General features: G+C 37.4%; 2 protein-coding genes across 2 annotated transcripts in view; one reads left to right on the top strand and one right to left on the bottom strand.

The window, feature by feature from the left end:
• Positions 1 to 5,174: 5,174 nt before the first annotated feature.
• LOC121384505 (E3 ubiquitin-protein ligase TM129-like) lies at positions 5,175 to 16,510 on the top strand. The gene is given in 5 exon segments (XM_041514913.1): positions 5,175 to 5,369; positions 5,371 to 5,467; positions 7,764 to 8,241; positions 9,735 to 9,894; positions 11,497 to 16,510. Coding segments are annotated over 5 exon segments (1,119 nt in total). The 5' UTR covers positions 5,175 to 5,237; the 3' UTR covers positions 11,749 to 16,510.
• Positions 16,511 to 19,359: 2,849 nt separating this feature from the next.
• Positions 19,360 to 22,573, bottom strand: part of LOC121383198 (nucleolar protein 14-like) — a 30,591-nt gene continuing 27,377 nt past the window's right edge. The window contains exons 20-22 of the mRNA XM_041513071.1: positions 21,850 to 21,971; positions 20,934 to 21,092; positions 19,360 to 19,597 (exon numbers count right to left, since the gene is read on the bottom strand). Of these exons, the coding sequence (XP_041369005.1) occupies positions 19,504 to 19,597; positions 20,934 to 21,092; positions 21,850 to 21,971 (375 nt within the window). The 3' untranslated portion in view covers positions 19,360 to 19,503. The remainder of the gene's footprint in view (positions 19,598 to 20,933; positions 21,093 to 21,849; positions 21,972 to 22,573) is intronic.

Genomic DNA, 22,573 nt, shown 5'->3' with positions numbered 1-22,573 from the left:
TTGTGAGCAACATCATAATCTTGTGAACTTAATGAAAATAAAAATTCATTCAAATCCATATTTAGATCACCTTTAAGCAGGGGGGGTGTTTGAGAAATCTTCGGACGCCGTCTCCGAAACTGTCATAATCATCCGACCAACGGCCCAATTAATAAATTTTTAAAAAGTTAAGTTTGTTTTGTTTAATGACACCACTAGAGCACATTGATTATTAAATCATCGGCTATTGGATGTCAAACATTCTGACATAGTCTCAGAGAGAAAATTCTCTACAATTTTCCATTAGTAGCAAGGAATCTTTTTATATGCACCATCCCACAGACAGGATAACACATACCACAGCCGTTGATATACAAGTCGTGGTGCACCGACAGGGATTACGCAGTTACATGCCGTGCTTCAGGAGCAATAGGACTTGATCCCCAAAAGGCGATTGGACGGTTGATGAGAAGCATGTCACGTCAGATTTTGTAACGAGCTCCATGGGGTCGGGTCGGGACAGGTCACAAAATTCTAAAAAGGGCACTTCGAGTTTGTGGAAGGAAAATGTGCCGAAATCCCAAAGAGCTAGTTTGCTTACCAGAAAATTTTGAAATAAAGTTGAAGGTTTTTTTTCTTCTTATACATACTTTTTTAATAACACATACATGCGATAACATTTTAAATACATACGATTGGTTGCTCCTAGATGATGACCAGATGGGGGGAAAAAAGCACGGTAGACATTTAAATTTATTTTAAAACTTTTTTGAAGAAATGTAAAAAATATAATACTACATTCGTGTCCGTTAGATAACATTTATTTTACAATTCGTTGTTTAAAAGCGTATCCAACTCGCTTCCGCCCTTTTAGATACGATGTAATTGACATAAGCTGGAGAAAAAACACAAATTCGGGCAAACATTTTAGAGATATTTGGGCAAAATGTCTTAAGCTGAGACCTTTTTACCGTGTATTTCCATCATTCTACTCTCAAAATTAGTTGTAATCCATATAACACTGCGTAGTGATTCGTTTGCAACCCTATATCGCTGTTTGGTATTCGGGCATTTTCGTTTAATTTGGGCAAAAACCAGCCTGCCCCCCTCCAAAAATGTAAGCTCGTACGAAGGAATACCATACGACATTTATGAAACTCGGTAATTTGGGAATTGTTTTATACCCCTATATATACTCTTCAAAAAAAAGTAGGGGAACTCTTAATAAAATTTTTTTTACAATTCCCAAAATTGTATGGTATATTAGCTGTGGGGAATGGTTATATGATAATAGTGAATTAATTGGGCAAACATTACAACCGGTAGTTCAGTATTACAGTAGGTTTTATGATCACCAAAGATCTTGAAGGACTATTGGGGTCAGAAGTGAAATTTGAAAGTTTACGTTTTTTATCAGTAAATCGCAAATTCAAACAATAAAAATGACTTTAAAAAATCCCAATAACAACTGTATGATCAACAGAATGAAAAAGATTGACAGAAATAATGTTCCACAGTGATTAATCGACCTTCCTGGAAATTGTCAAAATCGAGAATGACACCCCACGCACGTGCAAACTATGGAATGTGTTGATAAACAGACCTGAACGTTCTTTACTAGGATGTCTGTGGTCAAAACGTATATTCGGTCTAATAATTGACATTAACATTAATATTTCAGGTTCCCCTACTTTTTTGAATAGAATATATTGAAAACAGGAGAAAAATTTAACAGGGAGGGGGTTTATTTATCGAAATCCTCCCCCTGCACACACGCCTTTTACGAGTCAATCTAATTAAAATTCGCTTCACTATTACATGTGGATCTAACACCAGCCACTTGGAGCTTATGTCCACCAATCAAAACCTTACGCAGACATGGGCGTATGGGGACTCTTTGATTTAGGGGGGCTGGAGGGGTTGATTTGCCCGAAATTTTACCCAGATAAAAACTGCCCGAATTTTCCCCACTGTTTTGCCCGAATTTTGGGGGGCAATTGCACCCCCCCGGGTCGTACGCCCATGTGTGCAGAGGGGGAAGGGGTGTCTAGATTGTATCGAGCAAGGTTTCTATGATGGTTCTGGTCATGTTTACACGGGAAACTATGTTTGTAATCAATTCGGGTCGTATTTTCTAACAATATGTATGCAGTATTATGAAGTATAGGCCTATTCTTGTAAACTGTGGGTAAAAACAAACCGGTGGGAATAAATTTTGGCCTGTAAATAATGATTGAAAGTTTAATGACACCCCAGCACAAAACAAAACACCGGCTATTGGGTGTCAAAATAATATGTATCAATCATCAACAGGGACGGGACGTAGTCCGGTGGTAAAGCGCTCGCCTGATGCGCGGTCGGTGTTGGGATCGATCCCCGTTAGTGGGTCTATTGGGCTATTTCTTGTTCAAGCCAGTACACCACGAGTGGTATATCAAAGTCCATGGCATGTGCTATCCTGTCTATGCGATGGTGCATATAAAAGATCTCTTGCTACTAATGGGAAAAAAATGTAGCGAGTTTTCTCTCTAAGACTATGTAAAAACATTACCAAATGTTTGACATCCAATAGTCGATGATTAATAAATTAATATGCTCTAGTGGTGTTGTGACGGAACATGCTCTTATCTTTTCGCCTGTGGCGATGTTAATTGTTTTAGAGGGCTGTGTGCAGCTTGTTTACGTAATACCCCCGCGCGACGGTGGTAGTCCTGCGTCCCAATACACACCCAGACCAGATGTGGAGGCCACGTGGAGAGTGGTTACGTAATACCTCCGAGCGACATGGTATCTCTAGCGAACTAGGCGTCGATCTGTCTAGGCTTGTAAGAAAATATTCCCTCAATCAAAATTGCGCACTCTTTTCTCTTTGGCATTTAACTGCTCCATTTAAATTCCATAGCACCACCACCACCACCACCCCCACCCGCCTGCTACCGATTTGATCGGGCTGCTGGTGCTCCCTTGCACCTGCCAGTGCAGGCGGTCCCTCCTCTTCCCCTCCCCCAACCTTTCCTGTCGTGGACGGAGCAGCCGGCCAAGGCCGGCTCTTGTGCCCACGGCAGGCGTGCGCTACAACAGCTTGTTCTGAATGTGCACGTAAAACCCTATGACATGACATGACATGATATATCGGGGAGAAACATTGGAAGTATCCAGGGGAACGGACGTGGTCCAACTGAACGAAATATATTAGTTCAGACCGGACTTGGTAAATATATATTTCTGCTCTGTTGTATAACCTTGATGTGATTGATGTGACTGTATTATACCAATATTCTTTAGACAGTGTCTCTGGTAATCTGATGAAGTAAATTGTAGGCTTCACTGTTCTAATATATTTATACGAGTATTTGGTAAGATAAAGCTTAGCCGGTCATCCTAGAGGACCTAGGTAAACTGTAGGTTATTGTCTTTATTGTGATATGTACCAGTATTAATTCTGTATTACAAGGTTACTGAATGAGTATTTAAGGGTTGATTAAAAATTAACCAGTTAGGAATAGTTGTAATTCCTTTATTAATTAAGTTCCCCTGGCAGTGTTTCTCAATTATCACACGTGAAGTGATTAGAATATTGTGTAAACTAGACACCTAGTGTTAACTAATTAAGTGATTAGCTCTGGGTTGTTATTATATTGTTGTTGTTAATTAACTACTGCGGCAAGTACATTTGTCAGCGTTAGAGTTAATACAGATTCCAAAGTGTATTGTGTTTTGTTGTGTTTTCTAGTGAACTAAACGTGCTACATATATATATATATTTATATAAGATCTTATCTCTGATTACTCCTAGAGCCGGGCCACTCGGGTAGTAGCCTGCCCAATACAGAGAGATCTAACAGATATACAGTTAGGAGAGATATTTGGATAATCGTGTTTTATTCAGTTACGGGTATTATAGGATCCCCGTGACAGGTGTCGTTAAACAAAAACTTCTTCAATCATCAAAAATGAAAGTCACATTTCCAAAAGACACAATGAAGCATATTAACATTATAAATACAAAAAAAAAAAAAAATCGAAATGACAAAAAAGAAACGTTATGGTCAGATCATGGAAACCGTATATGGAGCTGTAATAAACAGACTAAAGTTCTAATCAAAATTATACCCAGGTAATTTTCCAGTCTTACATATTAGTTATAAAACTACCTGCAATAAAAACCATAAAAAAAATTGGTACCGGTTGTTGGAATACCATAACAGGTCATGATAATACTGAAACATTTTTATGGTTTTTATTCCAGGAATTTTCATAACTAATATATAAGACTGGAAAATCACCTGGGTATATTTTGATTAGTACTTTAATATTGCACCGAATTATCAAGACAAAACCCGATTTCAAAGTAAAATGGTGTAAAGGATCAGTTGACACAATATATAACAAATAAAATCTTCGAAAAGACAAAAACAAATTCTGTGATCAGACCGTCATGTGAAAGCAACGTGGGCCTACGTAGTAAACAAACCAATATAGCACAAAACGAAAATATATTTGAAAACACCATATTATGCTTACAGAACCGGAGAAGTGAAAATAAATGCATTTCTTATATATGTTCACAGTCAAGGCCGTACCCTGATCAAAATCCTAGGGGAGGGGCACTACTTTTTATAAACAAACGAAACGCTATACAAATTAAATCCTAACATGTGTATGCTACTTTTTGGAGTAAAAAACAACGGGGGGGGGGGGGGGGGGGGGGGGGGGGGGGGGGGGGGGGGGGGGGGGGGGGGGGGGGGGGGGGGGGGGGGGGGGGGGGGGGGGGGGGGGGGGTGCAGTGATATACATCGTTAAAGCCAACAATAATTCGTCTTATTTGAAGTTGGGAAATTAAAAAATAATATTAATGGCAGACGGCATCTGTGTATGTTGCTTTTTATATAGGCTATAAAAAAAGAAAGTTAATTCCGTGTCAATAAAAACAGCTGCGACTCTGCTGACAAGTGATTATTTGTTAAAAAAAAGCTATTATCCATTGCCAATAAACAAATAGGCTAAATTTTTATTTATCATACAGTTATAATTATGCAGTATATACAAAAGGTTGTACTGCCTGGGTGTGTTGATACGCTATAGCTATATCAGTTAACGTTATCGGCAATATGAATTGATTTGGTACATTGTAACCTGTAGTGAGCTTCCTTGCCGGAAGTAGATACATTTTGTTTCTTCTTTTTAGAAGATTTTCAAAACATGTGTCAAACTTTAATTTGAGTTAAAATTGATAGTGCTTTGCTGTTAGTTTCGAAATGCATTCCTTCTTTTCGAGAAGTGAGGGCACAGTTTACGCTTTGTTTACACTCTTCTACATATTTTTTTCGGCATGTCTTGTTGCCCCACCAACCGAATTCATATCAGCTGGTTTGACAGTCCAAAATATATTTTTCCTCCTTTCTGGGAAGTGAACAAATGCATTTTGTGTATTACCATATAAGAAGAACTACTGCAACGATGATTGTGCATTCACTATTACCTCTTGGTATGGAAGCCATTACATGATAAAAATAACAGTATATTTCACTATATTTTAAATATTAATAAATAGGGATCATGGATGAGACTAAAGTCTCAACCACAATGTTAACAGATATGAACTAATTGTTAAAGGGACATACCCTAGTTTCAACCCTTGAAAATTAACACTAAGTTTAGTTAATCTACAAACCTGTAACACATTTGGATAATGTTATAATTGAGTGAAACACGTGTCTGTGACTTTGAAATGGTGAAATACCCCCTAAAATACACTAAAACTCGACTCTATAACTGTTACTTCTAAGACGCACGTGCGTTTTTAAAAATATGAAAAATGAATTTTGTGATATTAAAAACACCAGGATGACCAAAAACACTTCGAATGTATGGACATTGATTATCTAAACAATAAAATCAAAGTAAGGTATGATTTAAGTTATCAACAACGGTTATAATAGTAAAAAAATATACGTTAGTGTTTGAAAACTAGGGTATGTCCCTTTAACAACTCCGATAAATTACTCTCCTACCTTTAATTTTATAATAATTACCGTTAGATTTCTTCCAAATTTTGTCCAGACACAAATCGTGAATACATTGACACAGATTCCACATACAAGACTGTAACAGTGTCACCGATATCAACTCCGCTGAGATTGCATAGGACAAAATATATGCAGTTTTCTGCAGTCTGCCATTTTACTTGCTTAAATGGAATATTTAAGAAGGGTGGGTCGATATGACGTAATCTAATGTTATGACATACGCTAAGGTATAATGCACTCATAATGATGTCAGATTAATTACGTCACATACTTAAGAGGCTTCCACCCCTCTTGAAGAATATTCCACAAAAAAAGCAAAGTGGCAGACGGTGAAAAATTGCATGTGATTTGTGCTAGGAGATTTTAATAAAGTCGATATAGGTGATATGGTTCCAGTCTAATATGTGGAATCAATGTCAATGTAATGGTTTTCTCACGATTTATGTTTGGACAAAAAGTGGAGAAAATCTAATGGTAATTAAAGGTAGCAGCATAATATATCGTAGTTGGTAACAATTTGGTTCAGACTTAACGATAAATTACTCATCTACCTTTAACAGCAATTAATTTTTGTATGTTTGTTGTTGTGTTTTTATTCGATTCTCGATATTTGGTCCATGATTCAATTTATTCATGGTATTTTTCACAATTAAGCATACATATTAATAAACTATTTTAAAAGAAACAAACTTTATTTTCGAAGCTATATTAGCGCTACGAAATCGTAAAAATATCATGCTAATACATGACTAGGGCATGTACTGTAGTGACGTCACAGCCTACGGTGGTTTTATGACTTTGTAGTCTGGCCTGGACTATCATGAGTCTTCTGCCAGTTATAAAATGTCTTTGACTAATAAAACCAAACAGTCTATTTTATTGGATAAAACTAATCTAGCCTGTGAACAAATTAATTATAAACAAATTATTATGCACATTACACAACACAAAATCTGGCATTTCGTTTGCCCCATTTGCTTCCCTTTAGCATTATGTAATGCATCCTATGATCCCCTCACTTCTGTAGAACACAACTCTGTCACTGTGACCAGCCTCGGTGGTGTTGTGGTTAAGCCATCGGACAAGGCTGGTAGCTAGGTACTGGGTTCGCAGCCTGGTACCGGCTCCCACCCAGAGCGAATTTTAATGACTCAGTAGGTAGGTGTAAGACTATACTACACTGACTTCTCTCTCACTAACCACTAACTACTCAACCACTGTCCTGGACAGACAGCCCAGATAGCTGAGGTGTGTGTGCCTAGGATAGCATGCTTGAACTTTAATTGGATATCAGCATGAATGTAAGATGAAATGAATGTCACTGTGTAGGCCTAATACATTGTTTTAATAACCTGAAAAGTCAGTCTAATGAAATCACACACATGCAATTTGTATGGTATTGCAGACCTCTGAGAATTGAAAACCTGTGTGACCCATTTATTAGTTAATTAGAAATAAATCCACGTAACCCATGTTCTTTTTGCGTCACCCATTATATTCAAGTAAATGGTGATCGAAATCTCGCATGAACAAGGGACCTGGAGGATAAATTTGTTTCCAAAATTGTTATTATTTTAGATATAAGTTTTATAAAATGAGAGTGAGGATTCTTTAAAAAGCATCACAACAGTAAATTGTTACATGGTCTAGAATTTATTTATTGTACATAAAAGCCATGGACATTCAAGGCATGACTTGTTTTCTAAATTGTCTTATGCACTGGCAAAATATTAAAATATTTCAATTAACTTTTAGGTTATTACATTGGACTGGGACTATTTGCACCTGAGCTTCAACTGTTCTTTCCATGGTCAACACACACAGTTTGGAATATCTTTCTTGCAATTTCCGTACTTCTTCCAGTATTGTTTTCACTGCTGGCGCTCTACTGGTTCAAGGACAAGTGGAATAATCATCCTATTGCATGTCAGCTCTCGTATCTGACCAATGATCCATCATCCAGCTGGCGTTCAGTGGCGTCATCAATTGACATAGAATTCCGTCGAGTTGATAAATTTACAACAGGCCATCACGGACGAAGGTTAATAGTGACCGATTCATGGATAATGAAGACTTCAGCATATTTTGTGAATATTGCTCACCAGCAGGACATTCATCTAACTCTGTCTGGTTCAGAGGAGCATGAAATATCGTATGAAAATCTCACGCCAGCTCAGTTCTTGAACATACATGTCGGTGTTGTTAATCGAAAAATAAAATCATTTGATGTGAGGTTAGTACATTGTACATGTATATAGAGGATTCATCACAAGTATTTTGTAATGTGAAAAATATTAACCATGTCTATGTCAAGGGACAGACCCTAGTTTTTAAACACTAAGGCATATTTTTCACCTAGACCCTAGTTTTAACCCATAAGAATAGACACTAAGTTTGGTTGACTTACAAACCTGTAACCAATTTGGATACAACAGTAAAACAAGAGTCTGTGACGTTGAAATACCCATAAAAATAAACTAAAACGTGACTCCATAACCATTACCTCTCAGACACACGTGCAGTTTTTAAAAACATGAAAACTGCATTTTATGGAATTAGAAACACCAGGATGACCAGAAACACTTCGGATGTATGGAAATGGATAATCTAAACAATAAAATATATGTAATGTTTGATTTTAGTGATCATAAATGGCTCTAATAGTGAAAAGTAGTGTTTAAAAACTAGGGTTTGTCCCTTTAATCAGTATTTGTTGAGGCTCTATCATGACAAATACTAATTAACTAGATGAGGTTGATATTTTACATACAGTATTAAAAAACACAAATTAATCTTATTTATCCTATAACATTACAAAAATAACTTTTTAATTCAATATTTAGTAAATCACAGTTTTAAAGTCACCGTAATTGGTATGACTAAATCTAAACACAAGTGGCACAAATATATGTAGTTTGACATCACACACTTTAACTAAATCTTATCAAAATGTTAACTCAGATGTAAACACAAGTGGCACAAATATATATAGTTTGACATCGCACACTTTTAACTAAATCTTAACAAAATGTTAACTTGGATGTAAACAAATGACCCATTCACAGCATAACAAATATCAACATTGTTAATACATCAAAATATTAAATGGGTTTAGAATAATATGGTGATAATACATCTTTCAAGTTTGAAACTTTAATTACTGAAAATAATTTTTGTTTATTACTATTAGCAGTTTCTGTTGCATATTTAAATCATGTTTGTCCAACAGATTGTTAGAGTTAGTCTTAAAACTTAATGTCTCTTGCCAAAATGTTTGGGTAGCTGGATGTACAGTAGATAAGCAGTTATTTGATATGAAGATGGTTATTTTTTCTATATAAGTTTTATAATTTTGGTAATCGGCCCTTGAAAATATTTTTGGCAATCAGCAGTGCGGTCACTAAAACCTGTTGAAAAATTGATTTATGACAATATTTTCATAATTACCATTTATTGAAGTTGTTAGAAAATGTATTTGACTTGAACCATATTTACCTTGGTTTTCATCCCAAAGATAGGTTCCTTGATCTAAATTGCCATGAAAAGATGATGTGAATTTATATTTCTTTATAGAAATGTGTGTGTGATCTTGTAGTTTTGTTTTACCATAGTGCTGTAAAACTATCTCTTGTCCAATTGCTTAATATTTTATTGTTTTAAAAGACAACAAGTTAAATTAATAAAAATTTGTATTAAAGTTACCGGTACTTCTTATTATAATTACAGATTAAATGCAACAGAATTGGGTGATCTTAAAGAGAAGCTACAGTCGCCTGTGAGGAATGCAAGGAATATTGTAATCAAGCAGTCACTTAGCGACCAGTTTTTAGAGGCCTTCCGAGAGCAAGTGAATATGAATCCACCATTCACTCCACCACCCAGCATGGTAATGTTGTCAGCATGGCTAGTTAGAACACAACATGGACTAATGGGGGTTTCAAACATGGTCGTTGCACCAAGCATTATATACACATGGGATTTCATTACAATGACCATGTGCTGGTTAGGCCATTGTTATGCACTTGTATTGAGTAATCTCCCTTTCTCATATAACCGTAAATAAAATGTGTTGAGTGCGTCGTTAAGTAAAACATTTCCTTCCTTCTCCCTTTCTCATTAAAAGTATATTTTTAAAAAATATTTAATAATACACCAAGCATATTGTTTAATCAGCAGCTGCATCATTTAAAAAAAAGGTTTACACATTTAGCAGTTCAATAATTAGTCATAACCTCCTTATCTATTAACCGGCCTCGGTGGCGTCGTGGTTAGGCCATCGGTCTACAGGCTGGTAGGTACTGGGTTCGGATCCCAGATACCGACTCCAAACCCTGAGTGAGTGCTCCACAAGGCTCAATGGGTAGGTGTAAACCACTTGCACCGACCAGTGATCCATAACTGGTTCAACAAAGGCCATGGTTTGTGCTATCCTGCCTGTGGGAAGCGTAAATAAAAGATCCCTTGCTGCTAATCGGAAAGAGTAGCCCATGTAGTGGCGACAGCGTGTTTCCTCTCAAAATCTGTGTGCTCCGTAATCATATGTCTGACGCCATATAACCGTAAATAAAATGTGTTGAGTGCGTCGTTAAATAAAACATTTTTTTTTTTTTTTTTTTCCTTATCTATTAATTAGGTGTCTTATTTACTACTGATCTGAATGTCTAAAAGTGTAGTCATAATAGCTATATATACAGTCAGACCTCGTTACTGTGACATCTACACCATCTGACCACAAATTGTTGGGAACAAACGTACATCAATGTTATTCTGTTCATTACATCGGAATTCACACCTTCCGATACTAACAGAGCAAATTAGGAACAAATGTGCATCCGACGTCTGAAAACACCTCTTTACAACGACATTATATAATCACAGATACCGTAGCACGTTGGCGGTACACACACAGCCACTTAGAATGTAGGTACCAATTGTGGATGTCTTTTAGCAAGGAATGATTAGATTGACAGTGGTTGCGCCTTGTTTAATATATTTAATAATGTTTTTTAAAAGCATATTTAAAATAACGTACATGTATTTGTTTTTTTTTTAATAATAATTGCAATGCATTAATTATTTAAATGCAATTCAGTCTTCAGTTAATATTAATTAGTATTTTTTCTTATGTCATTTTGGCAATTAATTCGATACAACGGCAATTTCGATATAACGACAAAGTCATCCAGGGATGAACATGGTTGTTGTAACGAGGTATGACTGTACATGGTATTGTGGTTTATTGGAGTGCACCTTGCAGCCCAATACCTCTGACTTCAGCACTTGAGGTTTCTGTTAGGGTCTCTACCCATCGACCAATGCAGCCTGTGTATCCCTAACAGGAGTCAAAATCCTTCTGGCATATGAGACATTGAGACATATAAGCCCCTTCACCACATAAAGAAATGGACCATGAGGGGGAAATCTGAATGTTATTTTTGTTGATTTATAACACATCACAATTTGTACTCTTTTTTTTTTTTTTTTGCAGGAGGTAGAAAACTGTATTGGCTGCATGCAGAAAATGGCCAACGTGAAGCTGCACAAACTGTGTGACAACATGGACAGTGGCGACTGTGTGCCGTGCTACTGCCGGCCCATGTGGTGTCTCGAGTGCATGGGCAAGTGGTTCGCCAGTCGGCAGGACCAGCACCAGCCGGAGGGCTGGCTCAGCAGCAAATCTCCATGCCCCACGTGTCGGGCCAAGTTCTGTGTGCTCGACGTCTGCCATATTAAAGAGTGAACTACAGTCAAAATGGGCTACGAGGTGCGATCAAAAAGTTCTGAGACTGTTACTGTTGTGAACAAACGGAGTGCGACATGGCCATGCACGTGCAAAAGGAGTGAGCAGTAACTTTTGTTATTCAGTATGCCATGTGATGTTGTCATGCGTTCAACATCGGGATCTGTGTTACACACATTTTTATGACCACATGTATTTGCTTATTTGTGATTTCACTATAGACCTGAAACTTGAGCAGAGAGCAAACATCAAATTCTGTGTCAATCAGCAACGGAGACCACGTAATGCTTAAGCAAGCCTATGGCAATGAGTTTGGCGAGGTGTTTTGAGTGGTATTCTTGCTTTAAGAGGGGCAGAACATCACTGGAGGATGACGAGAGGTCAGAGTGACCCTCCACAAGCACAACCCCCAAAAATGTCGAAGAAATTGAATGAACTGTGTGTCAGGATCGTTGGATCACCGTGAAGGAAGTTGCTGACATTGTCAACAGGTCATTTGGAACAGTTCACACAATCCTCACTTCTGATTTGAACATGCACCGCAAATCACAGATGGTTCTTGACTCGCTTAAAGAATGTGACTTCCAGGTGGCATTCCAAGCATTGCAGAAGCACTGGGAGCGGTGTATTGCTGCACAAGGTGGCTACTTCGAAGGGGACAGCGGCCAAAATTAGATTCAGCACAGTATTTGCTGTTTTAGAGGCATAGTATCGAAAATTTTTGATCGCACCCTCGTATATCGAGGTTGAAGGGAGCAATCCAAAAAACTTAGGATGTTGATGGTTCAATATAAAAATAATACAGTGAAACCCCTCAAAACCAGACATTGTAAACCAGAATTCCCCCCAAAAAAACCAGACTCTGGAAAAAGAGGATTCACTCAAAACCAGAATTCCCTCAAAACCGAAAATTTTTCACAGTCCAATTACAAATAATACAGAAAATAACCTTTCTAAATTGGATCCACCTTAAAATCACTTTTTACTTGATCCTGTGGATGTCTGGTTTAAAGCGGTTTCACTGTAGTTGTTGAGTGAAAATTTCTCCACCTTGAGATCTCCTAGACTCGTAAGATAACGGACTGTATTTAAAATAAAATGTTTTTGATATAGGAACATAGTATTTTAGCTCAAGTGTCCTTTATGGTACCATATTTATGTTTGAGGATGGGGATAACGTGCATTTGAAAACTGGACAATATTAAATTTGTTTTCCGTGGTATGTTTTTTATCGGAGACATTTTCAGGGGTAAAAAATTGTTGAATTGTGTGTTGTACATCTTTATTAGTCCCCTGCCAGTCCAACCGGAGGGAACTATAGGTTTCATCTCTGTCCTGTCTTAGTCCCAGGTATTGTTTTCCTTACTAATTGTTTTTTTCAGAATGCCTCTAGATATTGAGGTGATATTATTGTGTATAGCTTTATAATGTACATGTACCGTTACAGATTAAGTTTGATTTTTATGGCGATTTATTTATTTTTGATGGAGTTATGGCCCTTGAAGTTAATTTATATAAAATAGTTGGGCATTACTTTTGGTACTCTCAGAATATTTGTTAGTAAAGAGGAGGATATCAGTGTTGGCTGTTATTATTCAGTGGTATATGTATGTACTAACTTCTTTTAAGAATGTATCACCTTCAAAATCCAAGTGGGTAAATGCCCAACATTACAATGCCCATTAAAAATTAAACTTTGCTGTAAATGTGGTCTGGAGTGCATGTCTAAAAAGTTCCAAATAACTGCTTTTGACCAGTACATTATTGTTGGCTTTTCCACAGATTATCAAAAAACTTCTGTATACTCTGTCCAAAAGTTATGATCTGGTTTTGGCCAATATTTTGCATACAGTCTAAATGGGGGTTACCATTTTATACCAGAGTGCAACCCTAACTCTAGGGCCAATTTCAGTACACGACCACCAGTATTAAAACTATCAGATATTTCTTTTTAACCGACTTTCATCTCTGTTAACATTTTTGTTTGCCCTTGCATAAGTTCATTCTAACAAAGTCCATGTCCATCCTGGTGACAGAATTCTTTAAGATGAAGGAAAATCAACAGGTAGTACAATGAAACTCATCTAAACCGGACATCCAAAAGATCAAGTAAAAAATCCAGTTTTAAGGACATTTTCAGTTTAGACAATGTTATGATATTGTTAACATAAAACATATACATGTACTACAGAATGCTCGAAACCGGTAGATATCTGTACTCGCCTCATGATGGTTTCCGAACAATGTCAAGGACGAGATGGTTGTATATAAAGTCAGGAATCAAAAATATTAATCATTTAGTGGAACAGGATTAGAGACATATTATAACATCCCCCTTTTCTTAGATAGATTTAACATTTTAAACATATTAACAATTTGTTCCTCAAATGTCTCTTGGAATCTGAAAATAAGGAAATTATATTCAAAGTCTGTTGATATCTGAAAATGAACAGAGGTAATTTAACAATTTACAGAATGTCAATCCAAAGTTCTCTTGGACGCTGAAAAATAAGAAAAGTTTTGTTTTCACAGATCACTGATGTTAGTTATTTCACTTAATAAGTCTGTATATTCCTTGAATCTTGCAGGCATCCTTATTTGCCTACCATAACGGGTTGTAGCATACTTGCTGTTCTTATTTGGTAAAGGTGGTTTCAAAGTCTCAACGTTTCCTTGAATACTTGATTCAGTATTTGGTGCATTGTTAGTTGAGTCCGTGGTGTCACATGTTGTAAATGTTACTTGTTTAGGTGGCGTTGTTTGTTGTGTTTCAGTGTTATACATGAATCTAGGGTTGCCTTCTGATGGACCGTCTATCGTATCGCGGAGTTGAGATCGGTTTCTTCTCACAATGGATCCAGTGTCGGCTGTTACGAGATAAGATCTAGGTGTGTTCTCTTGTCTGATGACGTAACCAGGTATCCAGGATTTGTTTGTATGGTCAAGAACTCTTATTCTCTGTCCACTCTGAAGTGATGGCAGTTCAGTTAGCAGTGAGTGTGCATCAAAGTAATGTTTCATGATAGTGTGTCTTTCTTGTAGGTGTTTACGTTTCTAGATTGACTTAATGCCTTGATGGCAGTGTTGTTAATATAGGTCTGCCAAACATCATTTCTGCAGGTGAGGGCAGGTTTGACGATACTGGTGTTGCTCTCGGATGTAGTAGTGCAATATCTGTCTTGGTTGGTGCTCAAACATTTCTGCAGTATGTGTTTCACTGTTCCAACCATTCGTTCTGCAAAGCCATTAGATCTGGGATAATGTGGGGAAGAGGTTATATGGTTGATACATCACCAACGACAAAGATCCTTAAATGGTTTTCCTGTGTACTGTGTTCCATTATCGCTGATGATAGTACCTGGTTTACCCATAAGTAAACACAATGCAACGATCTCTCTTGAAACAGATATACTTATAACAGGTGCTGGCATTTGTTTCACAAATGGATACTTTGTTAAGTAGTCTGCTACCAGCAAGTAGTGTTTCTCACCAATTTGGAACAAGTCTGTTGCTAGTTTCTTCTGCAGAGATCCTGGCACTTTGTGTGGTTGGAGTGGCTCGTGCCTTTGCTGAGGTTATAGTTCTTGGCACACAGAACATTTCTGGATCATTTCTCAATGTCTTGCTTGATCTGTGGCCAAAATACAGATTCTCTTGCCAGTTTGCCTGTCTTCTCAATGCCTTGATGAGATACATGGAGCTGGTCAAGGATATCATTACAGTTTCTCTGGTATCAACACTTGTTTACCTTTGAAGATAATACCATCTTCCACAGCAAGTTCATCAAAATGATCTGACTGTTGATGTTGCCTTGATGTCGTCTGTCATGATAGTTTCTTTCAACGTGTTGAGAAAAGGGTTGTTGGTCGTTTCTGTTTTCAAGTGGTTACGTTTGGTTGCTCCAAAGTTGATTAGATCAATTGCTATGTTTACTGTATCCTCACTGGTAATTTCGTTGGCTGGTATGCAGTTCTGCAGATTCAATGTTTTCAGGATTGGGCAGTTTTGAGAGAGTGTCAGCTAATACCATCTCCTTGCCTGGTTTGTAGATGAGATGGAAGTCATTTTCAGTGAGTTTAAAGAACTTGCGTTGTAATCTTGGTGGCGCCCTGTTGATAGGTTTCTGATTCAACATTACAAGTGGCTTGTGGTCAGTGAATACAGAGAACAGAGAATCTGCATTTGTACAGATATGTATGGAAAATGTTCAACACCATGTAAAAGAGCTATGTTCGAGTTGGCAGCTTGAGTAGGTGTCAGTGATTTGGATGCGAATGCAATAGGTTTATCCTGTATCAGTGCGCCACCTAGACCCTTCATTGATGCATCTACTTCCAAGATGAGAGGTTTATCCATGTCATAGTAGGCCAGACAGGATTCATCGTTAATCAGCAATTGCAGTCATTCGAAGCAGGTTTGGTGATTTATGTCCCATATGAACAGTGACTCGTTCTTCAGTAGATCTCTTAGTGGCTGTGATTCTGAGCAGAAATTTGGTATGTATATGCTTAGGCATGTCATAAGACCCAAGAATCTCTGTAGAACTTCTTTGTTTTCATGTGGATGTCTTGTAGCTTCAGGCCTGTAGCAGGGGAGTGGCTTTTTTTTCTCTTTTTTTTTGATAACCTTTACATCTCGACTGAATGTAAAAGTTGTAGCGAGACTAATGGATCGAGATTAACGGTGAGAGTTACAGTAACGGGCAAATAACCTTTGAATCATACCCCCCGGGCCCCCCAAATAACTTGCACCTTCGGCTCTCGTTCAACCCCCACCCCCCCCCCCCCCCCCCCCCCCCCCCCTAACCCCCCCCCCCCCCCCCCCAATAATGTCCACCATGCTACAGGCCTGAGCAGCTTGAGTGGATCAGGTACAATGCCTTTGTGTAAAGATTTCTGAAGAATGGAATTGACTGTTTCTTGAACACTAGACCCCTCTCCTTTGCGCGTGTCATCAGTCTTGTCAAGTTTTGGTCGTGCTCTTCCTCTGTTTTCCCAATGACACACACATCGTCAGTGATTCCAACAACACCTGGTAGACCTTCCAGAATTTCTGTCATCTGCTGCTGGAAGATATCTTGACTTACAGTTAATCCAAATGGGAGTCTCATCCAACAATATCTTCTGAATGGTGTGTGGAATGTTGTTAACAGATATTGAGTCTTCATCCAGATGTACCGACCAATATCCAGCTTTTGCATCAAGTTTGGAGAAGAACTTTGCCTGTGCAAAAGTTGGGTTTAATTCTTCAAGTGTTGGAACTTTGGTTGGACAATGTTTGAGAGCTTGATTGAGTCGATATGGGTCAATACAGATTCTCACAAAGAGCCATCTGATTTCTTGACATGTGTCAGGGATAAACACCAATCTGTGTGTTCAGTAACTGGTCAAATACTTCACATTTTTCCATTTTCTCTAATTTCTTAGATTTTTTCCTTGAGATGAATACTGCATTTTTTTGGTGGATTGCAGTACGGTTCAGCATCTGGTTTGAGAATAAGCTTGGCTTTTGTCTTGAAATTTCCAATAGAATCAAACTGTGTTGAAAAATGTTTCTTTACATCGTCCACAGAGTGATAGGATGTCACATTAACTTCATCACAGTTGATGGTGACTAGTTTCAATGCTTCACATGTTGGAAGACCAACTATGGCAGGACCTGGTACATCAACAACATAGAATAGTGCATCTATGAAGTCGGATTGTTGAAATTTTATTCATATGGTTATACTTTCCACAATGGATAGTTTGGCCATTGTATGCTGATGGTGTAATGTTTTTCACTGGTTTCAATACCTCGGTCTTTTCATCAAACATCTGACGGTATGTTAGAATTAGGAGTGCATTTCCTGATGCTTCAGTTTCAATTTTTAGTTTCAAGTTGTGAGTACCTTTAATGTTAGGAACTTGGACTTTTAGTTTGGTGTATTCACCGTCTCGCAGTTTTGTCAATAGAGTCCATGCACTGATCAGAAACTGTTATGCCATGATAACTGAATGTAGCTTCCTCTTGGTCATGTCTCGATTTCATGAATTTGTTGGCGATGGCAATTTCCAGACTGTTTTCTACATTGTTCATTTCAGTGATGACTATAAGATTGACCTCGTTTTTGGTTATGTTCATTTCGTGGTTTAGTTTTATCAGGCTTAGCTTTACTACACATACTTTCCCGGTGGCTTTTCGCACAACAGTATCTACACTCATAAAAGTAAGCTGGGCACTTTTTTTGGTTTATGGTTTAACCCACAGTTTGGACATGGTTTGTGATTTCCAACTTTGACTGTATGGATGTCAGATTCTGCAGTTGTTGAACCTGTTAACCCTTTTATTTGAATGTGGCCTGCACTGATAGCCTCACATCGTCTGGCTTCCTCTAGTGCAAGAAGATCATGCTGAAATGATTCAAATGGTGTACTAGCAATTAACAGTTCCAGTATTCTTTCTTGGAGTTCATGTTCTTCAAATTCACACTTCAAAGCCAGGGTTTTGCATCGTGTGACAAAATCAACATTTTCATTTGATTTTTGTCTAAACTGCACGAGTTCCAAACGATAAACTCAAAAATTAACTTGGGAGTTTTGAATTGTTTTTCAAAATACTCCCATAATTTGGTCGGGTTTTCTTTGTCGGCTTTAGATAATCCCGATGTGTTCAGTCGACATAATCGACGTAATCCCTCGTTTCTGATGCCTCTTTTGATTTTTAGGGCGATTTTTTCCGGATCTGTGATTTCTTTGTCGGCACAATAGAGTTGTATAGTTTGTTTAAATAGACTGAAAATTTCCGCAATATCAGGTTGTGTCCAGTCCGTAAGAGGAATTCACGCCATGTTTAATTTTTATTGAGTTCAGCACACATGGTTTGCAAGTGCGACAAAATTAATTTGGTACGAATTGTTGAGTTCGTTTCGGAGTGTTTATGCTTGTTCTGCTGTACCTACCGTTAGTATAGTTCACTTTTACCTGTTGCTGCCACCATGTTATGTTATTGTTAGCATAAAACATATACTACAGAATGCTTGAAACATCGGTAGATATCTTTACTCGCCTCATGATGGTGTCCGAACAATGTCAAGGACAAGATGGTTGTATATAAAGTCAGGAATAAAAAATATTAATCATTTAGCGGAACAGGATTAGAGACATAACAGACAGGTTCTGTTTAAACCGATATTTAAAATGGGACTGTGAGAAACATCTGGTCATGGGGAAATTCTGGTTTCAGACACTTTGGGAGCACTTTGCCTTAATTTATGTTGCCAGGGAAAACAAAATTTGCTGGGATATACTGAAAATAGCCGAATATTACACTCTGAACTTCTCGACTCTCCTGTATTGTGATTGGCCTACAGTTTCCAATAGACCAATGATTCGCTGCATAACAAGTTGGCAAACAGTTTTTCTTTTGAAAAAAATGGCGTCCCATGTTACAGCACCCCCAACTGGAAAGCCATTTCTCAAACTGCATTAACATCGCTATGTTCGAGTAAATCAGTTTTTGTTTGGTAGTGTGCACAATCATGTCTGTGGTTTACAGAGGGTCCGGTTTTGAGGAGTTCCACTGTCCTAAAGAAAATATACTTTGAGACTTAAAAGATGACAAAGATCAAGGTGTGATCATAGCCTCAAATGAATGAGTTTGTTTAATTTATAACTTTTTTTCTTTTTTAAGAAACAACATATGTACAGAATGTTTGTTATGTTCATCAATAAAAATGACTATGAAATTTTAATTTCTTTTCTGTTAACATTTTGGTCAGCTCTTTAGTTTTTTCAGCTTCTTGTAATCTCCCTCTTGCATGGCCAGGCTTGAATGGAGATCTCTGACTCGGCGTTTCCTTTCAGCATCTCTGAAACAGAAACGGAGATGTGTAATTCATTTTAAAATAAAATCTGAAATAACTGTTAAAAATTAGTACCATGCTTAAATTGAAGTTATTCTCAACATTTCAGATCACATTCAATCTACTTAGTGAAAATTATTTTTTGCTACCCCCCACCCAACCCCCAAAAAAGCAATAAAACAAAAAAGAAAACCCTTTAAATCGGCTAAAAAGTTTTAAAAAATTATAAATTTACGTGCCTATAAAAACCCCAGGAATAATACATTAGAAGTACACGCCAAAAAAACCAAAACAATAATTACCCCCCCCAACACACACACACAAAAATTACAAATTAAAGTCAAGCACTCAGTTGACATTGTGTATAATATGTTTAAGCAAACAAGTAAGTCACAAAATGGAACTGGTGTCAAACCTTTGATTACTACTATTGTTAAAACAGTGATCCAACAACTTGCCACATTACTATGCTTTTCTCCTAAAAACAACCAATATACAAACTGTTTTCTCGAGTCATAGTTGAGGTTAATACATTGTATCAAAATCAATGTTTGGAAACAAATGAAATTTACCTAAGTCAAACCTAAGAATTCTCTTTCATTCAAAGAACAACATTTACAACATATTCAAACCACTCACTTTTTTAACTTTTTTATTTTGTTACCTTGCTTTTAACAGAAGGAAGAAAATGTTTCATTTGATGATGCATTCAACACATTTTATTTACGGTTATATGGCGTCAGACATATGGTTATGGACCACACAGATATTGAGAGAGGAAACCCGCTGTCACCACTTCATGGGCTACTCTTTTCGATTAATAGAAAGGGTTCTTTTATATGCACCATACCACATTCAGGATAGTACATACCACAGCCTTTGTAACACCAGTTGTGGAGCACTGGCTGGAACGAAAAATAGCCTAATGGGGCCACCGACGGGGATCGATCCTAAACGGACCGCATGGCTGCTAAAGAAAAGGTGACTGCTTAAATAGGTTCAACTTATATTCCTTTCTATGTCTTTGCATCAGATTAACCAAAAAACAATTCCCTATCGCTGTTTATCTGGAACGAGAAAGGGCCCCAATGGACCCACTGATGGGTATCGATCCTAGATACATCGCACATCAGGTGAGTGCTGTACAACTAAGCTATGCGTACGTCCCGCCCCCTTGCTTTTAATAGAGTAAAAAGAAATTTAAAAAAAAAAAGAAAAAAAAAAAAAGGCTACTGACCAACCCATTACTATATGGTTGTGTCGTAGTAATATATATTAGTTTACAGTATGCTCTGTGTGTTCTGTTGGTAATTCCCCCACCAAAGACCAACTGCCGACTCACCTAGTCAAAGTCTCCTTGAGCTGTTCATGAGCGAGAAACTGAGCATCCTTCCTTATCTCTCGTATCGCACCCTTCAGTTCTCTCTTGTGTTTGTGAACCAGACGCTGCTTCTCGTTGAACTTCCGGTTACCTCCCCCTTTCTTCTTCTTTCCATCCCACCTGTTTAAAATGATTAAATATTTTTAGTTTCAGTTAAAAACAACACACACACACAAAAACATTTGTAGAAGACTATTAAGTGTTTGGGCCAAAGAAGGTTAATCAATGAATAATTAACTACTAAGATGTATACTAAAATAAATTGGTTCTATGCCAAACAAGCTCCTATCAGGACGCTTCTATATAAGGAATGAATCGATGAATGAATCGATGAATGTTTCATGACATACCAGCATGAAAAATACATTGGCTATTGGGTGTCAAACTATGATAAATGCAAAACATTAAATGATGAACAACATCAATATAAAAATTCAACAGTTAAATCAAAACACATGTTGTATATAAGGAATGAATATGAGCCAAAGGGGGCCTTCTTAGGACTGATCACTAGAGACTAGGTCCAAAGCGGGGCAAATCTGAACCTTTTAGATATACACATGAATCTTAAAGAACTTTAAATATAACCAGATCTAATAAGACCTATCAATGGGTGATAAACTGTTCTGTCCCAACAGCGCTATATGAGGAATGTATGATTCCTAAAGATTATCCAATGTCAGCACTTGTACAACAGAACAAGCTGTGGACGAGTACTCCTTTTATACAATAAGTGTAACCAGAACACAAACGATGGGACGATTAGAACACATTGTACTTTTTTATGTCTAACTATCACTATTAATATTCTTTTTACAATTTTTAAAAAGATATGTCCAGAACTAAGAAAATAATGAATTAAAGGCTGGTAACTTACACTTCCTCAAACTTAGGCTCAAACATTTTCAGAGGCTGAGGTTTCTTCTTCTGTATTACCAAGCACTGCCTCGGCTTTTGGCTTGATTTGTCAATCTGTGAAAGGAGGTTACTTAATGCACTCTGGAAAGGAAAAGAAAAAGTTAAGAAGTTTGTTTTGTTTAACGACACCACTAGAGCATATTAAATTTATTAATAATTGATTATGGGATGTCAAACATTTGGTGGGTGGCATTTAACTCAATCAAGTGCTTGCTTGTGGTGCTTGCGTCGAAAGATCGAACCACTATGTATCAGAACTACCAAACATTTGACATCCAATTGCTGATAATTAATTAGTCAATGTGCTCAAATGGTGTTGTTAAACAAAACTAACTTTAACTTTCAAACATTAGGTAATTTTCACATTACAGAGAGGAAACCCACCACATTTTCCTGTTGGTAGCAATGGATCTTTTATATGTACCATCCCATAGCACATACCACGGCCTCTGATATACAAGTCGTGGTGCACTGGCTGGAACGAGAAACGGCCCACTAGGCCCACCAATGGGGATCGTTCCCAGACCGACCACTCATTAGGAAAGTGCTTTACATACATTAATTTTTTCATGATAACATTAGAGTTTCATAATATTTGGTTAAATAAATAATGTTGAAGGAAGGAATGTTTGATTTAACAACGCACTCAACACATTTTATTTACGCTTATATGGCGTCGGACA

The sequence above is a fragment of the Gigantopelta aegis genome, chromosome 10 (genome assembly GCF_016097555.1).
Source record: "Gigantopelta aegis isolate Gae_Host chromosome 10, Gae_host_genome, whole genome shotgun sequence".
NCBI lineage: Eukaryota > Metazoa > Mollusca > Gastropoda > Neomphalida > Peltospiridae > Gigantopelta > Gigantopelta aegis.
The sequence above is the reverse complement of the archived record's forward strand: the minus strand, read 5'-3'. Positions and strand labels throughout refer to the sequence as shown.